This window comes from Ostrea edulis, chromosome 9 (genome assembly GCF_947568905.1).
Source record: "Ostrea edulis chromosome 9, xbOstEdul1.1, whole genome shotgun sequence".
Classification (NCBI taxonomy): Eukaryota; Metazoa; Mollusca; class Bivalvia; order Ostreida; family Ostreidae; genus Ostrea; species Ostrea edulis.
Genome location: NC_079172.1, coordinates 17,558,115 through 17,582,189, shown reverse-complemented (window position 1 = coordinate 17,582,189; position 24,075 = coordinate 17,558,115). Strand labels below are relative to the sequence as shown.

The window sequence follows — 24,075 nt, the reverse complement described above, 5'->3', positions numbered from 1 at the left end:
TTTCAGTTTATTGTGGAGAACTTGAGGCTTTTAATACATATTGCACAAATACAGGATGTTTCCAACAAAATATCAATTACACGCACAAATACAGGATGTTTCAAACAAAATATCAATTACACGCACAAATAAGCAATAGACATGGACGATGTTGAATATCATCAGAAAAAAAATGAGTGTCTGTAGGTATAATATTTGATATATTAAAGCCCAAATCTCAAACACTCCTACCGGTACCTAAGTATGTAATTAAGCAAATGCTATGAAGTTAAACCATTTTTATTCATAGCAACTAATATTCACAAATAAAAGCCTTACACTGTATCCATTGACCAAAATTACACGCGTAATGAGAGGTATTCACAAACCTCTAGCACAGATATCTTTCAGATATTTCTCACAAATAGAAGCTTAATTAGCTTACAGAAAGTGAAATTTCTCACAAATAGAGGCTTGGCTTACAGAAAATGAAATTTCTCACAAATAGAAGCTTAGCTTACAGAGAGTGAAATTTCTCACAAATAGCGGCTTAGCTGACAGAAAGTAAAATTTCTCACAAATAGAGCCTTAGCTTACAGAAAGTGAAATTTCTCACAAATAGAAGCTTAGCTTACAGAAAGTGGGCATCTCCTACCAACAACAGTAAGATCAGCCATGACAGCTGTTCTTCCACCAGGGGGTAAACAACCTTCATTAATTCATATAGACACACCATTTTCCTTTTAGACACAAATTACACATATCATAATTAATGAGAACATTATGAACAGAATCCATATAATACCTGCTTAATCTAAATCAAAAACTTCTATTATCCCTCTGTTGTACACTAAATCTATATGCATACCCCTTTTATTGGAATCTGAAAAATGAATCTAAATATATTTAAAATGTAACAAAACTAAGAGAACTAAAACACTCACCTGAGTCACGCTGACCCTTCTGTTCTTTAGAAGAAAACTCTTGAAAGATTTTTTGCAATCTTTACTCCCAGTAATTTTTTTAATCCATATTCTGACCCAACCTAAGCCCCACAGGGTCATGACTAACCAAACAGGAATCCACACAACATAAGAATATTTGAGAAAAGGATTTTGAGCATTTCTTTATGAAATATATTCACACATGAAATTTTGATAATCAATATTCTGGCTCCAACCCTCCTCCCGGGACCAGGACTCAAGTAACTTGAATCTGCACTACCTCAGATTGATTGCATATTCTATTCACATTCTGTTCATAGACCTGTTGTTCTTAAAAAGACCCCACCCTATTCATTACCTTGTATTGATTATCTCCCCTTGGAAGGGGGAATGGCCCTTCATTTGAACAAACATTAATCCCCTTCACCAAAGGATATTCTGTGCCAAGTTTGGTTGAAATTGGCTCAGTGGTTCTGGAGAATATGTGAAAAGTTTATGATGATGCTGACAACAAAACACAGATAAATTTCAATCAGAAAAGTTCACTTGAGCCTTCGTCTCAGGTGAGCGAACAACAATTAAGCACTAGTTTAAAGTAAATGGTAGAACAAATATAAACACATAATATAAAAATCCTGTGTTCCTAAAAATACATGCATACAAGATCTAAACCACACAAAAGTACACCACTAGGGTACATGTACCATACAAGAAATGAATTTCATTTTTGTAAATACACGAGGGTATGAACTGTGACACTGCACGCCAGCAGACTTCAGGAAGCGTGTTAACCAGCATCAAGTGTTGCAGTTCATACCTTCACATAGTTTCAAAACAGAAGTTTATTTCTTATATTTACAAGCTATTTTCATTTCTATTTGCATTCCAAGCCATTGAAATAAGACCTACAAAATATATCAAGATTCATCATACATGTATTGTTCAAAACTGCTGCACATTCATCAGGAAATATGAATCATTACAATTGGTAGAAATATCAAAGGCAAAACCATTGAAAATGTAAATATTCTCATACATAAGTCGAAACACACGTAAGTGGATTAACGTAATTTCAGATAATTGTTTAGGACATTGACCCTCTCATAATATGTCGGACTGAATTTAATAAAATTTTCTATTAACTCATAGCTATCGTCATTTTACTAGCAATAGTTGTATTTCTTTGTTGTATAATTATTTCCTGAACATCAATCTTCACTTTTATTACCAATAACCTCATGTTAAATACACAATAAATAAATAATGGATAGCCCAGGCTGTTTTTAATCATGTTGTTCTCCTTGTCCAAGCCTTCTACCTGGTAAAATCCGTTCCAGTAATTGGCTGATCAATTCATTACCGTTGTTTATATAATACATAATGGGTGTCGAGGTCCCTTTAGCCGTTTGATAATGTAATGCGATCTGCGTTTTGTTTAATGACAACACTCTGTTTTTTATGTGTATTATAGGTAAACTTTAAAAACAAACATTACAAATAACCCGTTTTAGTATGTAGTGAATATCTAGTGCACTGTTGTCATACACTCACAAAATTAATAATACTGATGTACATTACAAAGCAGGCTAGTTCTTCATGAGATGTTCTTATCAAAAATTTTGTTTTGACTTTAATGAACATTTAAAATGAGGAATTACATTCATTAATAACACCATAGTCGTCCGAGTATTGTATTTAAACTACCACTCTTGTTCAATTGTTACTGATTAAACCGATATCAAAATACTATCAAATGTGAGTTTTGTGGCAAGATATACAGTACAACCCAGAGATGCATCGACTGACGAAGTTTGATGGTCCTAAGCCCCCACTGTACTCAAGATATGACCGGTACACAAATTGTATATGTAGCCATAGAACGTCAAAACAAGGTCACAGTGACCTACTTTGGGGTCCCAATGCACATTCCCCACAAGATGCATCAACTGACCAAGTTTGATGGTTCTAAGCCTTACAGTGTGACAGACACAAAAAAAGCTAACAGACAGACAAGAAAACCCATACTATAATACAGTCCATCAAAAAACAGGGGTATAAAAAGGGAGGAAAAAACTTTTAAGTGGCATAAGTGATTTTGCATCACAAAAACATATCAAAGGTAAATTACTTAAAGTTTGAATTTCTAACTCATTTTGATCTCCTGCAGACCAAAAGAAATTGACCAATGATCAAAACTACACAGTATTCAGGATGTAGGAGTTTTTGAGGCAGTGTATATGGTACAAATTATGAATAACACCCAACAAACACTCAAAGTCAAACAAATACAATTAAGGAATGATTTTTAGAATAAGTAACAACTACACTCCATGGCTAAACCTCTGAAAATTCAACATTATTACTGATCCATGTGAAAAGGAGGCAAAACATTTATGTGTATGTATATAAATATATATACACACACATCTATATATAAATATATAGATCACTGGGTGCTTTGGAGGTACATATCTTTGGACAAGTTTGGATAATCATTCAATGTAAAAACCTGTTTCCTTCATGCCATTTTAAAAACTGTAAGGAGGAATATTAACCTACCAAAGATGTCTGTTATGGATGGAAAGTGGATGATATGTACAATATTTTGAAATAGAAAACTTTGAAAAATTATCTTATTTAGTTAAAAAAAAAAAGTAGGTTTTGGGACAAATTAATGAAAAAAATTAAATCCCTGCTAGACTCAAACCCTCAATCTACAGATCAGCTGTCGACATATTAATGTACTAAGTTATCCAGCAAGGCAATTAGATTTAAAAGGATTATATAAGTATTGTTGATATTTATATTTTAATTCATAAGGAAGTCAGCCATTATAACGATGTGTTATTCCTCCTTAAGTGGAAACTGAAATATTTAAAATAAATTTACTATGATGACAGAAACTTAAAGGAAAATGTATACAATATGCGCACCTACAAGAATAATTTGTGTTTATGTATGCAGGGCAGTGACTTTACATACAAAAATGTAATAACACTTACGTAATAAATATATTCATTGTAAAGTTTAACTATTTGACATGCATAAAATCAAATGGAATAATTAAAACTACCCCGGTTAAACATCCGATGTAATACTGATTGACACCTCACACTTCCTGCACTGTAATATGACAAGCACAAGCTGTACATATCGTTGAAAGACACTAATTTTTAATTCACCACACACACTTCAATACTTCTGTCAATGGAAAATGTCTTGGAAAGACAGGGTACAATGTTGTCATCTTACACTAAAATTAGAATAATAAAAGCACGAACACTTAGGGAAGATATTCCCAAACGACAGTGGCACAATCTAATTTAAGTTAGATCTGATCCCATACTTGCTAGTAAATTAAGTAAGCAGATCAAAGGATTTAATTTTAATTAGATTGGCAGTGACACACACTCTCATGCAAGGTATCAAGTAAAAATCACTAGGATATACCTCCAGATCAACTGAAAGTCAAACATGTACACATAAGATATCAAAATCACACTTCAAACATGTTCAAGTAAAATCTAATATTAAAACTTAAAAATAATCAATAAAAAGGTTTAAAGGGGGAAAAAAAGAAACAACCAGAAAGAAAAATGTTTTGCTTTCTGTAAAAGCAAAGTGTGCATAACTCTGATATTATCAAACAACTCCAGTATATTATCACTTTCAATCATTATCCTATCACTTTCATTCTTGATCACTCTCTCCATCACTAGAGAATGTCTGCGAGGACAGAGTTGTTTGTTTATTTGTTGACAAGGTGACCTGTGGTAGCTGCCTGTAGTGATCCAGCCATTCGTCCACCATCTGTTTGATCATCAGGGGCCTCTTGCCCACTTTCTGTAGTGCCACCAAACAACCACCCTTAGTAACAACACAGTCCAGCCACTCGTGGAAAATGCTTTCTTCACGGCCAACCTAAAAAAGCGAAATAACTATCATGAAATATTGACAGTTTATCATATCTTATGATAGAATTTTGAAAATTGTTTGCACAGCTAGATAAAATTTGAATAAGAGCACAAAATGAACATCCCTAGCAGCATGACACGATTTGAAAGTACCATTTTCAATTTGAGACAAAATACCACCTCTGGGTTACTTTAATCCTAACTTTTAATCTAGAAATCACTTCTCCTTCCAATCTAAATTCTTTAAGCAATTATGAAGTTGCAGAAATGACATTCCTGTATTCTGTCTACCATTAAATTTCTGACTGCACATGAAGTAAAGGGTATACAGTCCACTCCACTTATATTTAAGTCGGTTATATTGAACTATCTGTTATATTGATGTTACAATAAATCCCCCGGTAGCAATATTTGTGTAGTTCAGCATCGGTTGTATTGAACTTTGGATATAATGTACAATTCAGGTCAGTCCCCTGATGCTAGGGGATGATTATTAGAAGAAGAAAACTATGAGGCATAAGGGCTCAATTACTAAAGCAAAGAAATTTTTTGTTACATGGAGTAAAGTCTTCAATACCACAACATTATTACACATAATCCCCTATAATTTTCATTCATGAAAATCTGATAGGTATATATATTATTCTTCTTTGAGGACTATCATGGGTTTAAATTTTTATGCCCAAAGGATCGAGAACTGTGCCACAAAATGTAATTGAGACATTATGTATGCTATAAGGTCATAAAACACAACACAGGTTAATTTCTTTTATTAACGTACGTCAAACTTCAAGGTCATGGTCACAAGGTTAAAAATTCTGGTACCATAGAAAAGATCATGTCACAAGGAATGTGCATATAAAATATGAAAGCCCTATCATTACCACTCAAAAGTTATGAGCAAGGTTAGTTTCAAACAGACAGGACAAAAAATGTCCTCGACTGTAGTGGAAGGGACATAAGAAAAACTTGAATGCAAACACCTTCGGAACATTTGGATTTGGATTTGATTTAGTGTGTGGCCCTGCTTCTCTTGAACAAAATTAATTTGAATACATTTTTTTTGTACATTTCCATATAAAACTTTGATTCCCTATATTGACACCCCCCCCCCAACCCCCAGATACCATAATTTGAACAAACTTGAATCTACTCTTATGTCAAAAAGCTTCATTGTAAATTTTAACTTTTTTGGCCTAGCATGGACACGACGATTTGAGCTCAAAATTTTCAAATTTTATTTTTCCATTTTTATTGTTTACAATGCTTGACTGAAGTATTTCTAATTGTTAACCAAAATTTGAATATCAGTTGTTGAGTTACATGTGAGAAACAGCACTGATCACAATTTCCTTGTTGTGCAAACAAGGCTCGTGCCATGTTGCTGTTTACATATAGATTGCTCAATAGAAAATATCATGTTTAAAACAAAATGAGATGTGTCAAACACTAGAAACTGTTTAAATGTGTTCAGATTTAACATGTAATTTGAAAAATCTGCTTTAAACGAAACTTTTACCAGTATATAATTTTAGAAATAGAACTTTCTATATTTATGGTATCACAGAATTCGGGCCCAAATGGGCTTAGCCCCTGTGCCTCAACAACTCATGATGACTTAGTCGGGTTTTTCATAAAAACTAAGCAGACATTTTTTCTTACATACCATACAGCCATCAAATATAACATGATCGTATATCATATTAAACAACTTTTAAGAAAGATCAAATGGAACTGCATACATTCCCTATATAATCCAATATAGATTTGGAGAAATGATATCAAGAAAAAAAACACGTTAATATTAGTCTGATTTTTTTCGGAGACTAAAAAGACAATCTCTTTCACATTTATCACTACTGTCAAACATAAAGAACTATCAAATTAGACAAACTTAGAAGAAACAAGAGCACCACAAACAGTACATAATATGCCCGTGAAAATGCTTACATAGGGTGTTTTTCTTAAGCCATAATTTGTAGAACTTTGCTTTAGGTAGTATCAGCTATCATCAGGCTGTGACATACTTTTTTTGCATAATATGAATATTTCCTAATAAAGGACCAAGTTCAACAACCTGTAATTTTCTTAAAAATTGAAGAAAATAAAAATCCATGCCACATGCACATCTTCCATATCCATAAAAATATTCTGTAAAAGAAGAAGGTCCTCACTTGAAAACTGTAGAAGGAAAAATAAACGACAAATCATGTACTCTCTATGCAATATTTCCTCAAAACTGACCAAGTTCAACAACCTGTATTTTTTTCAAAAATTGAAGGAAATCAAAATCCTTAATATATGCACATCTTCCATACTCATACAAATATTCTGTAACACAAGATAGTCCTCACTTGAAAACTGTGGGAGGAGTTACCCAGACCAATTACGTACCCTCCATATAACAATAATTTTCAAATAAAGGGGCAAAACTCCTGCAAGAGATGTAAAAATGGATCAAAATTGCAATAAGATCTAGAGTGATCCACAAAGAAGCTATATAGCAAGCTTCAGCTTGATATGTGACAGAGAAATGAAATTAGAAACAGAAAACCCCTAATGGACAGACGGACGGACATGCATACAGACATCACTGTACCATAATACATCCCGTCTAAAGACGAGCATATAAAAAATGTATGTTTGAAGTGATACCCTCAACCATTCTAAATATACATTACATGACGTAAGTTATCATAGGTATTTTGAAAGTAATTTGAAAATAACATATCAATTTACAACCTCTGAGCCCATTGAAAAAGGCACTGGGAGAAGTTTTCCTTCATAATCAACTAATGGCAAGTAAGCAACTTCATCGTCATCATTAGGTTCAATGTGAGCACCAGCCCCTGGGATACCATCTGTGTCCATTTCCATAGTAACAAGGGCAGAGAAATGGCCCCTTGTATATCCTAATGCTATTGGTGTCTTCCAACAAAATCCCTTTTCCCAAAGTAAGGGCAAGTATACACCTGAAAATACTCGCACAATTATACCTTAGCCAAACATGTATGGATGTGATTTTATCAATTAATAGTAGTGTGTATCAGTAAAGTAAAACAATTAAACACTCACAATAGATTATGAAGACTTTGAATGAAAAATGTTTCCTATAAACTAAATGAGGCAAATAAAACAACTATATATGCACATTATTTTAGGGCATTTTGAAAAAATATTCCCCCATCAATTTCACCACTAGAAATGATGTACCAATTACTTGTGGGTTTTTTATTCTATAAATTTTGGGCTGTTGACAAGCCTGTTACCAATCAGAAAATACACCATTCCCCAAACTGAAGGTGAAATATTCCAAATAAACATGATGTATTAATAGTCAAACGCAGTATTAAGTCTTCCCTGGAAGACATGTGTCGCCTGCTAGTTCATTCTATATGTAATATATCACGTATAATGTTGAAAAAGTAAATTATTCAAATGGTTTTTGTCAGTTTAATACTCCTTTTAAAGGTTTTGAGAATTACTAAACATTCTTTAACGATAACTTAATTGAAATTGAAAGATGAGACATTATTATGCAATGGAATTTGTGGGAGAATCTGTTTGAAATTAAGACATTTATTAAATGTAGACTGAATGAAAACATATGTTTGAAAATATGTATCAACCTGTTACTGTGCTCTTCAAGACAATGGTAATAACCATAAGTAATTATCTGTTGGGTTTACTGCTTAGTCTTGTTGTCTTTTTATATATCCAATTTACTGTTTCTCAAGAAAAATCATAAATAGTGCTGTTCTGAAATCACATATACTGTCCTTCAGTATGGGAATTACAAATACTGTCCTTTTGTACATAAAAATACTGTCCTTCAGTTAATCATAAAATAAAATCTTCAGCAAAAAATTTTTTTGCTGTAAAAAATTCTAAGTCCCGGCAAACAGGAAGTTGATAAGCGACAGATTCGAAAATGTCTTACACAATACAGTTGGCCACACTGATGCTCTGTGCCAAATATCATGGAGTTGCCCCATGTGGTTCTTGAGAAAACTGTGACAGAAATTTTTTGTGACGACGACGACGCCAGACGACGACGCAGGACGACGGATAGTGATCCCTATATGTCGCCACTGCGTGTAACGCAGGCGACACAATCAACCCCCTCCCCCTTTTTTTTCCACAAAATTTCAATATATTGCCATTTGCGAAGAAATTAGCAATTTAAAATTTATTTTTTCCCAAACTATTGCTACTTTTTCCAAATTTCAAGGCCTTGTCCCCAGTTCAAAAAATGGGTGTGAGAACCTGAATTGTGGGAAGTAATTGTGATACATGTCTAGATTACCTTGAAATCTTGCTAATCCCAAGGATTCTCCTCTGAAACTTTTAACATACTTCACTCCATAAACAATAATGGGTCTACGAAGAATATGAGCCAATGCAAATATATGAGTCTGTTCTAAAGAAGCACCTGTTAAAAACAAGAACAACAAAAGTCTGTTTAATAAGTAATGCAGATTAAAAATACCTTCCCTAAATATACATGTAAAATTATTCTTAAATCTTGAAGCAATCTCTTACCAGGTTGACTTGCTAAGTTGAGGAGTTCTGCCCAATCATTTTGCCACTGAGCCTCATCCAGAGAAAACTGCAAGCTCTCAGCATGCATGGACTCATATTCCTTCCATCTTGGGTAAAACCTATCAGCCAAAAATATCAATGATAATGAATGAAAAAAGAAAACAAGATATGTTTATGAAACACAAATACCCCAATAATGGCCAATTTCAAAGATGGCCAAGGTCACAAGGACAAATATCTTGGTACCAATAGAGAGATCTTGTCACAAGAAATGCTCATGTACAATATGAAAGCTCCAATATCAATCTAATTAAAATTAGATCCTTTGATCCGCTCATCTACTATCGCTACACAAGGATCTAACAACTCCCCATTAGAGGTCATCTCAGATTGAACTTTTGCATTGACCAATCAACGATCAGCTTTAGAATCTTCGGTGCGATTGTATATTCTCGGAATGACGACTTCCGAACGTGTATATAAACAAGTAAAATGGCTGCGGCCATACCAGCCTCACCGTTCACACCACACAGGATATATAGTTTATGCAATATTTGTTGTCTGTGCGGGTTTTCATTTCTAATAAAAGAAGTTGATCGAAACGGTACTGCGACATGGAAGAAGCTTTCGAAGCTGAAACTTAGGCTGACCGATGAGAAAAGGGATACCATACAGAAGATCATCGAGTTGCCGCCACACTCGGAGGGAGTTTGTGTAAAGTGTTTCACGAAAGTCGAGAAAATCATTAAATATAAGAAAGAAATCGATAGCATCATATCCGTTTTCAGGGAAAGTAGGCGCAGGTTCAAAGTTCATCAACTAGAAAGAAAAGAGTTTTAAAGATCACCGCAGGTTTGTGAATCTGTGAAACTATTATAACAATTGAAGTTGTTGAACTGTTTCGTAATACCAGACACAAAATTTAGGCTCTCGGGTATAAATATGTTTGTTTCGTCTTTTCCGACTGACCTTTAGATGCGATATTCTGATTGGTCAAGAGATTAGAATTTGATTGGCTGCTATTTTCTCAACAAAGTTCAATCTGAGATGACCTCTAATGGGGTGTTGTTAGATCCTTGTGTAGCGATAGTAGATGAGCGGATCAAAGGATCTAATTTTAATTAGATTGGCTCCAATATTTACCATTTAGAAGTTATGACCAATGTCAACTTTTTAAAAGTAGGTCAAATGTCAAGGTCAAAAGCTTTAGTACCCATGGAAAGGTCTTGTCACAAGGAATACTCATGTGAAATATAAAAGCTCTAACACTTACTGTTCAAAAGTTATTAGCAAGGTTAAAGTTTCAAACAGAATTACGGAATTACAGAATGACAGACAGGACAAAAACAAAATATGCCCCCTGACCTTCAATCTCGGGGGTATAACAAGAGAAATGTCGAAGCAATACAAATGCCCCCGCTGGCAAAAAAGTTTAAATCTAGGACTTTATATTGCTGTTTTACTCATGTGAATATGAATTTTTGATTTTTTTTAAATCCTTAGCTCAAAGGCCATAACTTATCAAGTTGCACCCATATAAGTATTTGACCTGCAAATTCTCACAACATATCTATATCCCAAATTTCAATTAAAAAATGTCCAAATATGACTGAAATAATGAACTGAAACGGAATTGTTTGACATTTTAAGTCCAAGGGGCATAACTCTGACAACAAGAGTCGTCAGGAGACAACACAGCTTGACAGGAAGCACGGCTCTATGGAAGTCAATAGAATTAATAACACTTTCATTGGCAGCCGCCACTTAATTCATCTGATGGCCATTACTTAATCAAACTGGCAACCACAACAGTCAACTTATTATCTGGCGGCCACCATTTATCTGGCAGCTGCCATATGAATTAACTGGCAGCAGTCGCTTAACTTATGTGTTGGCCATCACTTAATCTATGAGGCAGCCGCAACTGAATTTAACTGGTGGCTGCAACTAAATTAATATGGCAGCTGCTAGTTAATTCAACTGCTGTCTCTCTTTTCCAAAATGAAAGGGGTGCAACTCCTATAACTGCACTTTCCAATAATTAGTAATATGTATGTGTTATACAATTAAAAGCAATGTCAATCGTGCTGTTAATTTACAATTCTATATGAATGTTCATGATATCAAGTGTTGACAGATTTGCACATGAGAAAATCTTCATGTGTACTTATTATACTAATGTACCAGGCACATAGAGAGAGGGGGATGCCCCTCCACTATTTTGACAGCATTCATTTTATCTTTACATACAAATTAAGTTACTTTCAAATGCAAAATAAGATATATTGGCAGATTGGACCCCATCCCACTCGATTGGTGGTATTAATGAATGGTAGGAATGTAACCTTGAATGAACTGATGAATTGAAGGACGAATGTAGCCCTCCTTAGAAATACGAAGTTTGGGCAAACGAGAAATTTTTATATTACTTTTCTGCTTGTCAACAATCTTAGAAGACAACTTCTCCTCCACTGTCTGAACACATTGAAAAATGATGCTACGTAAAAAATAATCATTCAGCAGAAATGAATTGTTTTCGATATTGGTAGCTGCCATGTATAAATTAAGTGGCGGCCACCAGATAAATGAAAGAAAGCAATAGTGAGCAAGCTCACATACCCCACATTTCAACATTGCTTGACAATGCCTCACAATGAATGGTAAATCTATGCATTACTGCAAGAACAGGACAGATGGACTCAAAATTCTAAGTTCAAAAGGGTCATAACTCCTAGAAAAATAATTGAATCAGAATTTCCTGGGAATAAGCACATCTACACAGTGTGTCCTTATTAACTACAAAGTTTCATGAAATTCTGTTGAGTGGTCTCAGAGGAGTTGCGCTGACAAAAAAGGGACTGACGGACAGGTCAAAACATTATATACCCTATGCAATGAAGCTGTATATATAAGGTATAATTAAGTGGCAGCTGCCAGTTAATCTATGTGGTGGCTGACACATAAATTATGTTATTTGAAAAGTAGATCAAAGTCTGTCAAAGTTCAAGATCAATAGGTCAAAGTCTTGGTACCAAAACAAATACCTTGTAATGAGGTATCTATATGTGAAATATCAAATCCTCATCACCCTTGGTTCAAAAGATAGTTTGTGAAAAGTAGGAACAAGAGGCCCACAAGCATTATCGGTCACCTGAGTACTAGTGAAAAAGTATCACTACACCCAAGGGCTATGAAATCTAGAAAAAAAATTGCCGTTCTGAATATCTAAGACAAATTCTAATGTTCAGCAACAGTATAAAACAAGATGTGTTCTCAAAACTTAAATGCCCTCAAAAGTGCATACACTGATGAAAGGCTTTAAATAATAGGTGTATTAACATTAAAACATCAAAAGATATGACTAATTTGGACCACTAGAGTCAAAACCCAGGAAAACCCTGGGTTGTGAAATTCACCATTTTTTGTACATCCTTTTCTGCTATTCCTAATTAGTATGCATTTAGATTTTATACAGTATCAGCAAACTTACACATAAATACTACATACTAAGTTTGGCCCCACCCTGGGGTCAGAACCTCTACTCTGGAGATCATCAAATTTACAATTTTGGTAAAGGACTACCTGCTCTTTCTAAATATTCATTTAGTTTCAATTTCGTATCATTAGCACTAAAGATGTTATTTAAGTGTTTACACATAAACATTATATACTAAATTTGGCCCTACCCTGGGGTCAGAACCCCTAGCCCGGGGATCATGAAATTTACATTTTGGTAGAGGTCTTCCTGCTCTACATCACTATGAATTTAGTTTTTCTTATACGTGCGGTTCTAGAGAAGAAGATTTTTCAATATTGGTCAATTTTGGGCAGTTTTTGCCCCACCCCTAGGGCCCCAGAGGTGCAGGAGTCCTGGAATTTACAATTCATGTCCCCCTTGTCCCAAAGATACCAAATTTGAAAAGAATTGGACTGGTAGTTATCAAGAAGTTAAAAATGTTCAATTGTTAACACACAACGACAGACGACAACCAATTGCAAAAGTTTACTCAGGTGACCTAACAATTGTATACATCTTATTTATAACAACAATTTGTTCAAATTCCGACAAGAATCTTACATCATAGCACCATCATTTATACTCTCTGAGAGGGCTTGTCTGAGTGTGTTCTCCGAATCAAACACTCCCCATGTTGCCTGCAGTAGAGAATCCAGAAGACAGTCCCCCGCAGTGCGATTCCACAGAGCATACAGACGGCTTCCTAACCTCACCGTCAGTTCCAGACTCCAGTTTATTACTAAATCATCTTCCAACTCTAAAACAAATCAAGCATCATGTATTGCTCACAGGAATTATTTCAAAATCATTTAATTTTGTGAGATCAGATTTTCATAGTGTGCATACTTTCCATGGGGACTTGACTTCGTGGATGAAGTAGTGCAATGTCAATTGTTCACAAAAAAGTATGAATATGTTCATACCACAAAAACACCAAAAATTAAACCTCAACAAAAGTTCATTATTCCACATATCAAAAGTCATTAGATGATACTATTCTATTGAGGCTGGGCTGTCTTGAAGGACATGCATGGGCACGTATGCCAGCTGCAATCAAATCAAAATTTTATGTTTATCCAATGCTCCAGCTGTTTGATTCTAAACTTATTGAAGACCAAACCAGAAGCACAGAACCTTAAGTTACAATCATCAATCATATCTTAACAAACACAAACAGGCATAAAAATGTCATACAACAGAGAATTATTCCAGTCTGTCTCAGTAATCACTGTATACTACTACTGTACCAGAAGAATAACAAAGGTCCATTTCAAAAACCATAATACATGTACAATAAAAATTTCATTGCTGAAAAATTATGATAAAAAGAAGAAGAAAAATTTATAAATAGAGACTAGAATTCCTGTTTTACTTTTTGTATGAATAATGCATGAGTGACATTACAGAGAACTTCTACATCCATTTCAGACAAAGTCGCCCCATTCAGAGAAGTCCAGTTAATACAAAGAACAGAACCATGGATGACTATCGAGATTCTAGAGAAGATCAGAGAATTGGAAATATGCCTTTCTAGAGCTGAAATAAGCCTTTCTAATACGCTTTTCTAGAGCTGAAATAAGCCATTCTAGGCCTGAAATAAGCCTTTCTATGGCTGAAATAAGCCTTTCTATGGCTGAAATAAGACTATCTAGGGCTGAAATAAGCCATTCTAGGCCTGAAATAAGCCTTTCTAGGACTGAAATAAGCCTTCCTAGGGCTGAAATAAGCCTTCCTAGGACTGAAATAAGCCTTCCTAGAGCTGAAATAAGCCTTCCTAGAGCTGAAATAAGCCTTCCTAGGGCTGAAATAAGCCTTTCTAGGACTGAAATAAGCCATTCTAGGCCTGAAATAAGCCTTCCTAGGGCTGAAATAAGCCATTCTAGGCCTGAAATAAACCATTCTAGGACCGAAATAAGCCATTCTAGGGCTGAAATAAGCCTTTCTGGGGCTGAAATATGCCCTTCTAGGCCTAAAATAAGCCTTTCTGGGGCTGAAATAAGCCTTTCTGGGGCTGAAGGTTTTCCAGGTACTTGTATATCAAATGTCATAATATTAGTTATTATTCTTATTTTTTAATAATGTTTACAGTATTCATAAGTTACCCAATACCATGGAATTTCCCTTTTATAATTTTATTCAATATCATTCTCTTATTTAAGGTGCTATTTATGTAAACAGGCTATTCATGTTACAAACGCTTGTAAAACTTGAATTGTAAATTTGAAATTGTATACTAAATAAATCTATCTATTTGTGCTCTTTTCATTTTCCCACATGACATTTTAAGACTGTCACTTGATTCTTGATTACAGATTGTACTTTTCTGCACTACTGAATTTCAAAAAAATGTGTATTAAGAGTTGGAATAAATACCTTTTTGTACATCTCCATCTAAGATTTCACTGAACACCTGCGACTGTATGGACTGGGGTAAATCCATGACACCTATCAGTTCACAAAAATATGAATAATAGTAAATGACAAATGAACTCTACAAAATGAAATTGATTCTATTTACCTTCAATATCATTTGTCAATTTTGCTTTAAAATCACACTTACAAATAGTTCTTCATTTCTATTCAAATCAATAAACCATCTCACAGTTTTTCCAAATCACTGTGACTAAATAAAAACAATATACCTGATGGTAGAGCAAACGTAACACAATCGGAAAAGAACTGGCAAGGAAACTCCCCTTTTCCTCCTTTCCTTTGACGCAGAATAGAAGAAATTTCCCTGCGTATTTCTGCTGCAACATCAGGACAAACATGGGAGGGAAGGCGTTTAAGTCCCTTAGCATTGGATTCTGTGCTTGTCAAGAGAACAGCAAGCATGTCATCTCTCTTGAACCTTATGGCAAGATGGACAAGGGTGTAACCAACTTCAAATGCACTTGGTCGATTTAACAAGGCAACTTCTTCTTGGGTTAGCTGCCGAGATGGATCAACGTCTGATGCTAAATATGACTCGATGGCTCCTAAATCTCCAACCACAACACCAACACATGCATTTAACCACAACCAATCTTTTTCTCTCATACACTTTCGAATCTGTTTAAGTCGTTTTTCTGTTGCTTTGTTATCCTCAGAAATCACAGCACCAGAGGATAAAGGATCTTGTAATTCTACGGACTGATTGTCACTCTGAGGGGACCCACCCCCACAGGCAAGGGTAGGAGAAGAGGATCCCATCTGTTTTGAGGTGATTTCGGTGGGCGATAAAGATGGAGAGGAAGTGATGATCTCTGGAGAGGATCTTCCTCTGCTTGCACCACACATAACACATTTTTGGGTTTTCGGCCAATTTTCGTATGTGCAAGCTTTACAAGTCCATTTTATTTTTGCATATTTTGTATAGGTTTTGTTAATATCATTATTGGAAGTGCATTTTGCTGCCTTTGGGGATCCCGGTGTCACATCCCGGGCTGGAGTTATCCTTCCTGATTTGGAACTTTCCCCCGAGTGAGCTCCAGATGGTTCATTCCTAGACTTACTCCTCTGTTTGGGTGACTGACTACCATATGACATGTTTTTCCTTGGCCGAAGACACTGCGTACATTTTCCTGCTTTTGGCCAGTTCAGATATGTACATGCAGAACATGCCCATTTTGTACCATTCACTGGATCATTGCTGGTGCTGCAGATTTGGGAAGAAGTTGGGGACATCTTGCTGCTTTCCTTGTTGTGCCCCATGGAAGCTGCCATTTTGTAGATATCCTGCTCCTCATTTTCAAAATCAGAAATCCTTGTATCCTGTCTCCGTACACTGCATAATGTGCATTTTGTTGCCACTTGGAAATTTTGATATGTACAAAACTGGCACTCCCATTTGTCCGTATCAGTCATCGTGAATCTCTACAACATCCAACCAAAGTTAACCTGTCGCAAACAGTAAAAACATTACAATTATACATTCATATAACTGAAAAACTATGGCAACAAGAGATGTTTGTAAAACATATATGCCCCCACCCCCCCCCCCCCCCCCCGGTGCAAAATTGAAAAGGGTTAATATACACATGCATCATTTAATTGATAGTAGTGCCAGACCATTTCAAAACATTGAGCAGACAACATCTTCCTATGTCCAGATTGGATTGATCATGTGACCTAAAAAATCAATAGAGGTCATCTACTCCTTATGCTGTACCAATTTACCATGTTTGCAGTGTGCGAAATTAACCATGGACCGATAGACAATGTCTATAGAAAATCGGGTCGGTCTATAACAATCGAAATAGCTATAGACCAACTTGTCTATAGGAATTCTGAGTAAAATACTGGTTCCCCACTGCTTATTTAACATATATGAGAAGTGGGACCAGACGAGTTTATATGTAGTATGCTGATGTTTCTGTTCACCCCTTAGCTGTAATAAAATGTTCCACAATGTAATTACAAATCATTCGAATCAGATTATTACATTTTTAACAACGGGGGGGGGGGGGGGGGGGGGGGGGGGGGGGGTGTCAAATTTGATATTTTCAATGTACGCCATTTTCGTGCAAATTCGAAATGTCCTGTTTTGAACGGTTTTAAGGATTCAAACAGAAAGCGGTCAGTACAACAAGTTCCAGCAAGGCTAAAGTCGCAGAAAATAATGAGAAAAACGAAACGTAGCAAAATTGACTTAGATGAAGAATCCGACAGTGAAACTAAGCGGGAACAAAATGAAAAGGAAAATGAAATTCTAATTGAAAAGCTTGACGTGCATGAAATTGAAAAAGAATATAATTAAACTATGAACAAATTACCAAACTGAATTTGTGTCAATTATTTATTTTTTAATAACAATGAATATTGCATGTTAAATTTTGGTCTATAGGAATTTGTTGTGGTCTATAGGAAATAAAATGACTATGGACCGAAAGTCTATAGGACTTTAAAGTTACTTTCGCACACTGTGTTTGGTATCAATCAAGCAAATAACTTTTAAAATATAAGAGACAATATATTACTATGTCCAGCTTAACCCTTGACTTTTGACCACATGACCAGGAAATCAGTAGGGGTCATCTACTCCCTAAGATGTACCAGTGTACCAAGTCTGATGTCTGTCAAGCAAAGGGTTCTCAAGATATTGAAATGACAGTAATTTAACTTCCTATGTCCAGTTTGACCCTTGACCATGTGACCTCAAATCAATCAACATAAGATTAGGATGATAATCCATGCAAGTTCACAACTTAGTCCAAGGTGTGACTAGGCGAGATCTTTAAATTTCCATTTTTGATGAGGGACGTCTGAGATAGGTGACAAAAAGAATTTCTTGTCAAAGGTTCAGATTTAGCTCAGATTATTCCATACGCTTTAGTCATTAGAGCTCGCAGTATGAGCCAGCACTCTCTGTGAGCAGTGTCAGTTCCCAAACATGTCTCTTTGTAGCATTTTCATGTAAAAATAAATAAATAAAAAAATTAATGTTTATTCGGTATATACATACATACATACAAACATACATACAACAATACCAAGGATAAACTCATGAATTTGAAAGCTCGAAAGCTTATTTCCAATGGGGTCCTTTGATGCACGGATGTTTGTGCTAGGGGTTCATTTATGTGGGAGGAAACAGGAGTACCCAGAGGAAACCCGAGTGGGCGAATGCGATACCCTCTCACATACAACTAGCTGCAATAATGTAGCTCTCTCTGATTTTTTTTTTTTTTTTTTTGTAGGGAGAGGGCTACAACTCCTTAGGATCTCCGTAATGGTGCAAATGCGGGAGTGATTCACTCCCGCAACATTTGCGCTCATTCTAAACATTTCCTGACTTTCTTTACGTAAATAAAATGATATTCTATGTTTCTTAGTCAATATATAAATTTACAATCTGCAACTTAAGATTTGTGAGGCTCTATTCTACCGTTTTCAACAATTTCGATAAATTCCAATTTCTCGATTCATATTTGTGCGCCATGTTTGATGTACTGAAGTTTCAACTTCCGATTGTCAAGTCATTTGCATATGCCATATAAGGTAGGATTTACATCAATGGACAAGTATGGAGGCGAAAGCTATTTCGTCGGTATTGAAAAGGTTTGAATTTAATATCAAGTTAAAAACCGAACAGTAGAGTGTAAATTCTTTCTGCAACAATATGATTTTCCTTTCTTTGTCGAAGTGGCTCGAGTAACTACATTTTCGCGCTGATTGTCAATTTAGGTTTTTCATTAGATCCACCTACGAGATCTCGTGATAACAAGCATGGCGGAGCAGACGGAGAATTTTGCATGCTGTACATTATATTTAATGAAAAACACCTTTATTAGACATGCCCGAGCACAAAGTTGGTACTTCTTTTGGTGTAAACAACATTTGGGACTAATACAGAGTTTATTATCGGTTATTCATAAAATTATTTTGCACCATTACGGAGATCCTATGGAATTGTAGCCCTATCCCGAAAACGTCAGAAATAAAAAAAAATTGGATAGGGCTACATTATTGCAGCTAACATACAACCACTGCAGAGCCCTTATTTAAAGTCACAGAATAATAGTCAATGTTTGAAGTCAGCTCACTGAAATATGCTTTCTTTGACTTTTTTTTTTTTTAATCCATAAATCCTGACACTGTTTCATATTTCTTCCCATTCCCCCTTTCTATTTAAACCCTGGATTATTGAGTTTGGGCGATATATTATATACATATGTCAGCTAGATATGGGATGTTCTTTCATTTTACAGCTTCAGAGAATGATACACCATGACACACTGAAGTATGAAAATAATTACTTCGGAAACGGTCAAACAAACGGTCAAACAGACGGTCAAACAAACGGTCAAACAGACGGTCAAAGTAAAACAACGAGAACAACGGTGAACAATAACTTGATAACAACAGTCTGAACAGGAAATTTTATACTACATTGCTACGGTTAAATTTCAAATTGTGCAACTGCGCATTGAGTCAACGTCTAAAACATTACGTCAAAATAGTCCAAAAATATTGGGGTATGTTTGAAAACAAAATAATAAAACTATACCAGGCAGAAAGGCTCTTTTTACTGTCACATCTCTGATATCGCAACCAAAACAAAGATTTTCCTTCTGTGTATTGATGACGTCACAATATAAATCTACGATTTCGTCTTGCTTTTAACAAAACGAATAAATATCCCTTTAAAAGCTCAAACAGAAAGCCAACAGAAATCTTTAACATGAATTGAAACACAGGGACACACATACATGATTTTAGGGAAAAGGATACAATGAAAAAAAAAGAAGGAAGGGGCCATTGCACATCATAACTAGTGCAATAGGTAAATTATTAAATAGTATCCTCAATAGGAGGCTAGAAAAATTTCTTGAAAAGCATAAAATAATTAATGAATGCCAGATTGGTTTCACAAAATCTGCAAGGACATCAGACCACATGTTTATTCTTAAAAATATCATTGAAACTTATTGCCATAATAAAGAGGGGCGAGTATATGCTTGTTTTGTAGATTTTAGAAAAGCGTTTGACTGATACTGTCATACACTCGGGTATCAAATACAAACTACTCAAATTATGTGTTGGAACCCAATTTTATATGCTTATTAAAAGTATGTACAACAATAGTAAATCATGCATTAAGATAAAAAGTCATCATACAGACTTTTTCCAAATTAAACTCGGTGTAAAACAGGGAGACAACCTCAGTCCCAACTTGTTTAATATATTTATCAATGACTTACCAGAGTACTTCAAAGATGCAAGTGACCCAATAGTTCTAAACAATAAAATAATACACTGTTTAATGTATGCAGATGATGTAATATTACTGTCACACTCAGCAGTTGGTTTACAATGTAACCTTGATAAATTGCAAAAATTCTGTTTTGATTGGTGCTTGAAAGTCAATATTGATAAAACTAAAGTTTTAATCTTTAACAAGGCAGGAAGATTTCTCAAGCAAAATTTTATTTTGGAGAAAAGAGAAATACAGTATGTCCCCTCTTACAGATATTTGGGAATATATTTCAATACAGCTGGAAATTTTTCTAATGCCCAAGAGGATCTGTACAAAAAGGCAATGAAAGCATATTTCAAACTACATAAAGATTTTTTATCATTACAACCTAGCATTAAAACATCCCTTCATGTCTTTGATCACACAATCAAGCCAATTTTACTTTACGGCAGTGAGATTTGGGGAATTTTTAATCGCCCTTCTTTTTTCAATCGCAATGATATCTCCTTACATGATTTTTACTCTAAATTAAAATGTGAAAACCTCCATGTAAAATTCTGTAAATTTATTCTAGGTCTTCATAGAAAAAGCTCAAACTTTGCAACACTATCCGAACTTGGCAGGTTTCCATTGCATTTTGATGTAGTGAAAAATATAATAAAATATGTAAACAGATTAGAAAATCTGGGTACTTCTTTTCCTCTACTAAATGCTGCATACATGCAAAGTAAGCATAATGCTTGTACATTAAAATCGCAGTCATGGTATGGTGTGGTGCAAAAGTTATTTGGAATTGTTGGAATTAGAAACAATCATATTGCAATCAATAACCTATCAATTTTTAAGAAAAAATGTAAGGAATTGTTATGCAATCATTATTTGAAAGAATGGGGACATATCAGAAGTTTACAATATGGAAAACTTGAAACTTATGTTAAATTTAAAACTAATTTTGTTTTTGAAAACTACTTAACACTCTTACCACCTGCACAACGTAAAACACTTGCAAGATTACGTACATCAGCGCACAATTTACCAGTAGAACGAGGTCGTTATTCAGGAAGCCCTAGACATTTAAGATTTTGCACAGTGTTCTTCTTGTAAAATTGGTGATGAAATTCATCTAATTTTTGAATGTTTAACTTATAACTCATTCAGGCAGAACATGTATGAAATTATAAAACAACAATGTGAACATTTTTCCAGTCTTGACAACATGAATAGATTAATATGGTTACTCAATTGTGAAAATACTGATGTACTTGTGGCCCTTTGCGATTTGATTAAAGAAGCAATATAAAATGAAACATGTGAAAGTTCAAACCAATATGTTTATACATAATTATGCACTCCTTGTAAACATGACATGTTGACTTAGTACCAATGCACCGTCCCGTGGTATCTTTTGCATTCCATTCAATCATATGTACTTGTACTACGTGCCTATTACTATTATTATTGTCATTGCATATATTGTTATTATTTTCTTCCTGTGTGTATTTCTGACTGTTTTGCATTATGATACACGGTGGTACTTACATATATTACATCAAGTAATGTCTCTTGTTATGTACATTGTCTAAGCTCATACTACTAGTATTACTGTATATTATGTGTGAACCATATGAAACCATATTGCACATATGCACTCATTATAAACATGACATGTTGATCTAGTACCAATGCACCGTCCCGTGGTATCTTTTGCATTACAGTGGAGTTAATCATATGTACTTATACTACCTTTACTATTATTACATGTAGTGTTGTTATGTATATGTAAATATATAGACATCTATATATATCTATCTATATATATATATATATATATTTTCCCTATGTGTATTTCTGACTGTTTTGCATTAGGATACACGGTGGTACTTACATATAATGCAAATAAGTATTATCATGTTCAAACGTCTCATGTATGAACATTGCTCATACTAATAGTGCAGATTTTACTCTTGTTTTGTTTTTCTTTTTATCGTCATTGCACATTGAAATGTTAACAATCATGTATGCTGTATGCCCGAGAGGGCCCTAATTTGGAAATAAATCATATTCTATTCTACAGTGTTATTTCAAGTAAACAAATGGAGCTAGGCCTAGTCTTACGATTTTTTTTTTTACAAAACTAATGTTAAGCCAACTTGTTATGAAGGAAATTGCCTAAGCAATTCATAATTGATACAATTGAAGAGAGCAATCATTCTTTTAGAGAGAGGGCAACTATATAATTAGAGATATTTTTGAATTCAACATACACCCACTAATACACATAATGTAAGAAGTAATGATCTCTTTAAATACCCGAATTCCTTATACAAAAAAAAAAAAAAAAAAAAAAAAAAGTTTAAACATCTGATATTGAATTAAAGAGATCATCAAATCACTTATACCGAGCAAGAAAATGTACTCATGAGATTGGACTTCTGCGGGATCAGAATTATCTGGTTTTAATGTCCAATATTTGCATTTACCGAATTTTTTCCCTTATATTTCTTTTGAACATTGACGGTGCTTTCATCAGTATTGCAAACTAGTTCGAGCCGCTTGAACTGGTTCGGGAGTTAAAATATCTATAACTTTGGTAAATAGCGTTCAAATACTTTTTTTAACAGCATTGTTGCTTACATAATTTAATTATTCTGACAACATCACAGAACTAATATATAGATCCTTCAGTAACCACTACGTCATCATTGCTCTCATCAATATTGAAATGTGTGCATCAAATCATTTATTGCTCTCTCCAACTGAATGATGTGGGCAGAATTTGGCCCTAACTATCTGAACCCCTGACTCGTACGGAGCGCATTAACAAATAAACTAAAATAATTAAAGATATCTTTAATTATTTGAAGATATCATCAATTCAATTATTATTCTCCATTAATTGAACTAATGCGCGCATCAAATCAATTGCTCTCATCAATTGGATGTAGGCTATGCCTGTCCACTTCTCTAAATATAATAACAAAGAATTTTAGGTAGCTCGATTAAGTCTTCACTGAGGTCTTCGGGATATAATATTACACGTGTCGATACAATGAAATATGAATAAATAAATTGTACAAACATGTCAATTTTAAAAGCTAGTATTTAAAAGATAAATTGCACAAAATAATAATTTAATTGAATACTACAAATATGACACTGGACAAGTCACCTAATTACAATAACAATTACATTCTGGAAAAGGGTGGTGTGATCGAAATATTTTAGAAAACAAATATAATTTGCTTATTTGTATACACTTTTCATAGAAAGATATCAAATGACCAATATTCATGTATTTTCTCGTAATTACGAAATCTGTTCTCGTAATTTCGAGATTTTTCTCGTAATTTCGAGATTTTCTCGTAATTTCGAGATTTTCTCGTAATTACAATATTTTTATCGCGTAAAATTTTACGAGATCTTTATCTCGTAATCAAGAGGTAATTATCACGTGATTACGAGATAGTGACTGTGAATTTATTGTTTTCTTTTACATGAAAC

General features: G+C 34.5%; 1 protein-coding gene across 2 annotated transcripts; it reads right to left on the bottom strand.

The window, feature by feature from the left end:
* Window positions 1-263: 263 nt before the first annotated feature.
* LOC125659010 (ubiquitin thioesterase ZRANB1-like) lies at window positions 264-20,136 on the bottom strand. 2 transcript variants are annotated; one of them, XM_048890507.2, is made up of 8 exons: window positions 19,885-20,136; window positions 15,539-16,775; window positions 15,270-15,341; window positions 13,458-13,653; window positions 9,380-9,498; window positions 9,144-9,269; window positions 7,580-7,809; window positions 264-4,844 (listed from the first exon to the last, which is right to left on the bottom strand). In XM_048890507.2, exons 2-8 carry the CDS (start codon window positions 16,740-16,742, stop codon window positions 4,614-4,616), a joined length of 2,178 nt encoding a protein of 725 aa, XP_048746464.2. In that variant the 5' UTR covers window positions 16,743-16,775; window positions 19,885-20,136; the 3' UTR covers window positions 264-4,613. The 2 variants fall into 2 exon arrangements, with proteins under 2 accessions (XP_048746464.2, XP_048746465.2); XM_048890508.2 differs by having other exon boundaries at window positions 15,539-16,751.
* Between the last annotated feature and the right edge of the window lie 3,939 nt (window positions 20,137-24,075).

Coding starts and splice junctions, on each gene's coding strand:
- LOC125659010 (XM_048890507.2), bottom strand. CDS start 16,742: ATGACTGATACGGACAAATGGGAGTGCCAGTTTTGTACATATCAAAAT. Junction 13,654..15,269: donor AGATGGAGATGTACAAAAAG/GTATTTATTCCA, acceptor GATTTGTTTTAG/AGTTGGAAGATGATTTAGTA. Junction 9,499..13,457: donor ATAAATGATGGTGCTATGAT/GTAAGATTCTTG, acceptor TTTGGCTGATAG/GTTTTACCCAAGATGGAAGG.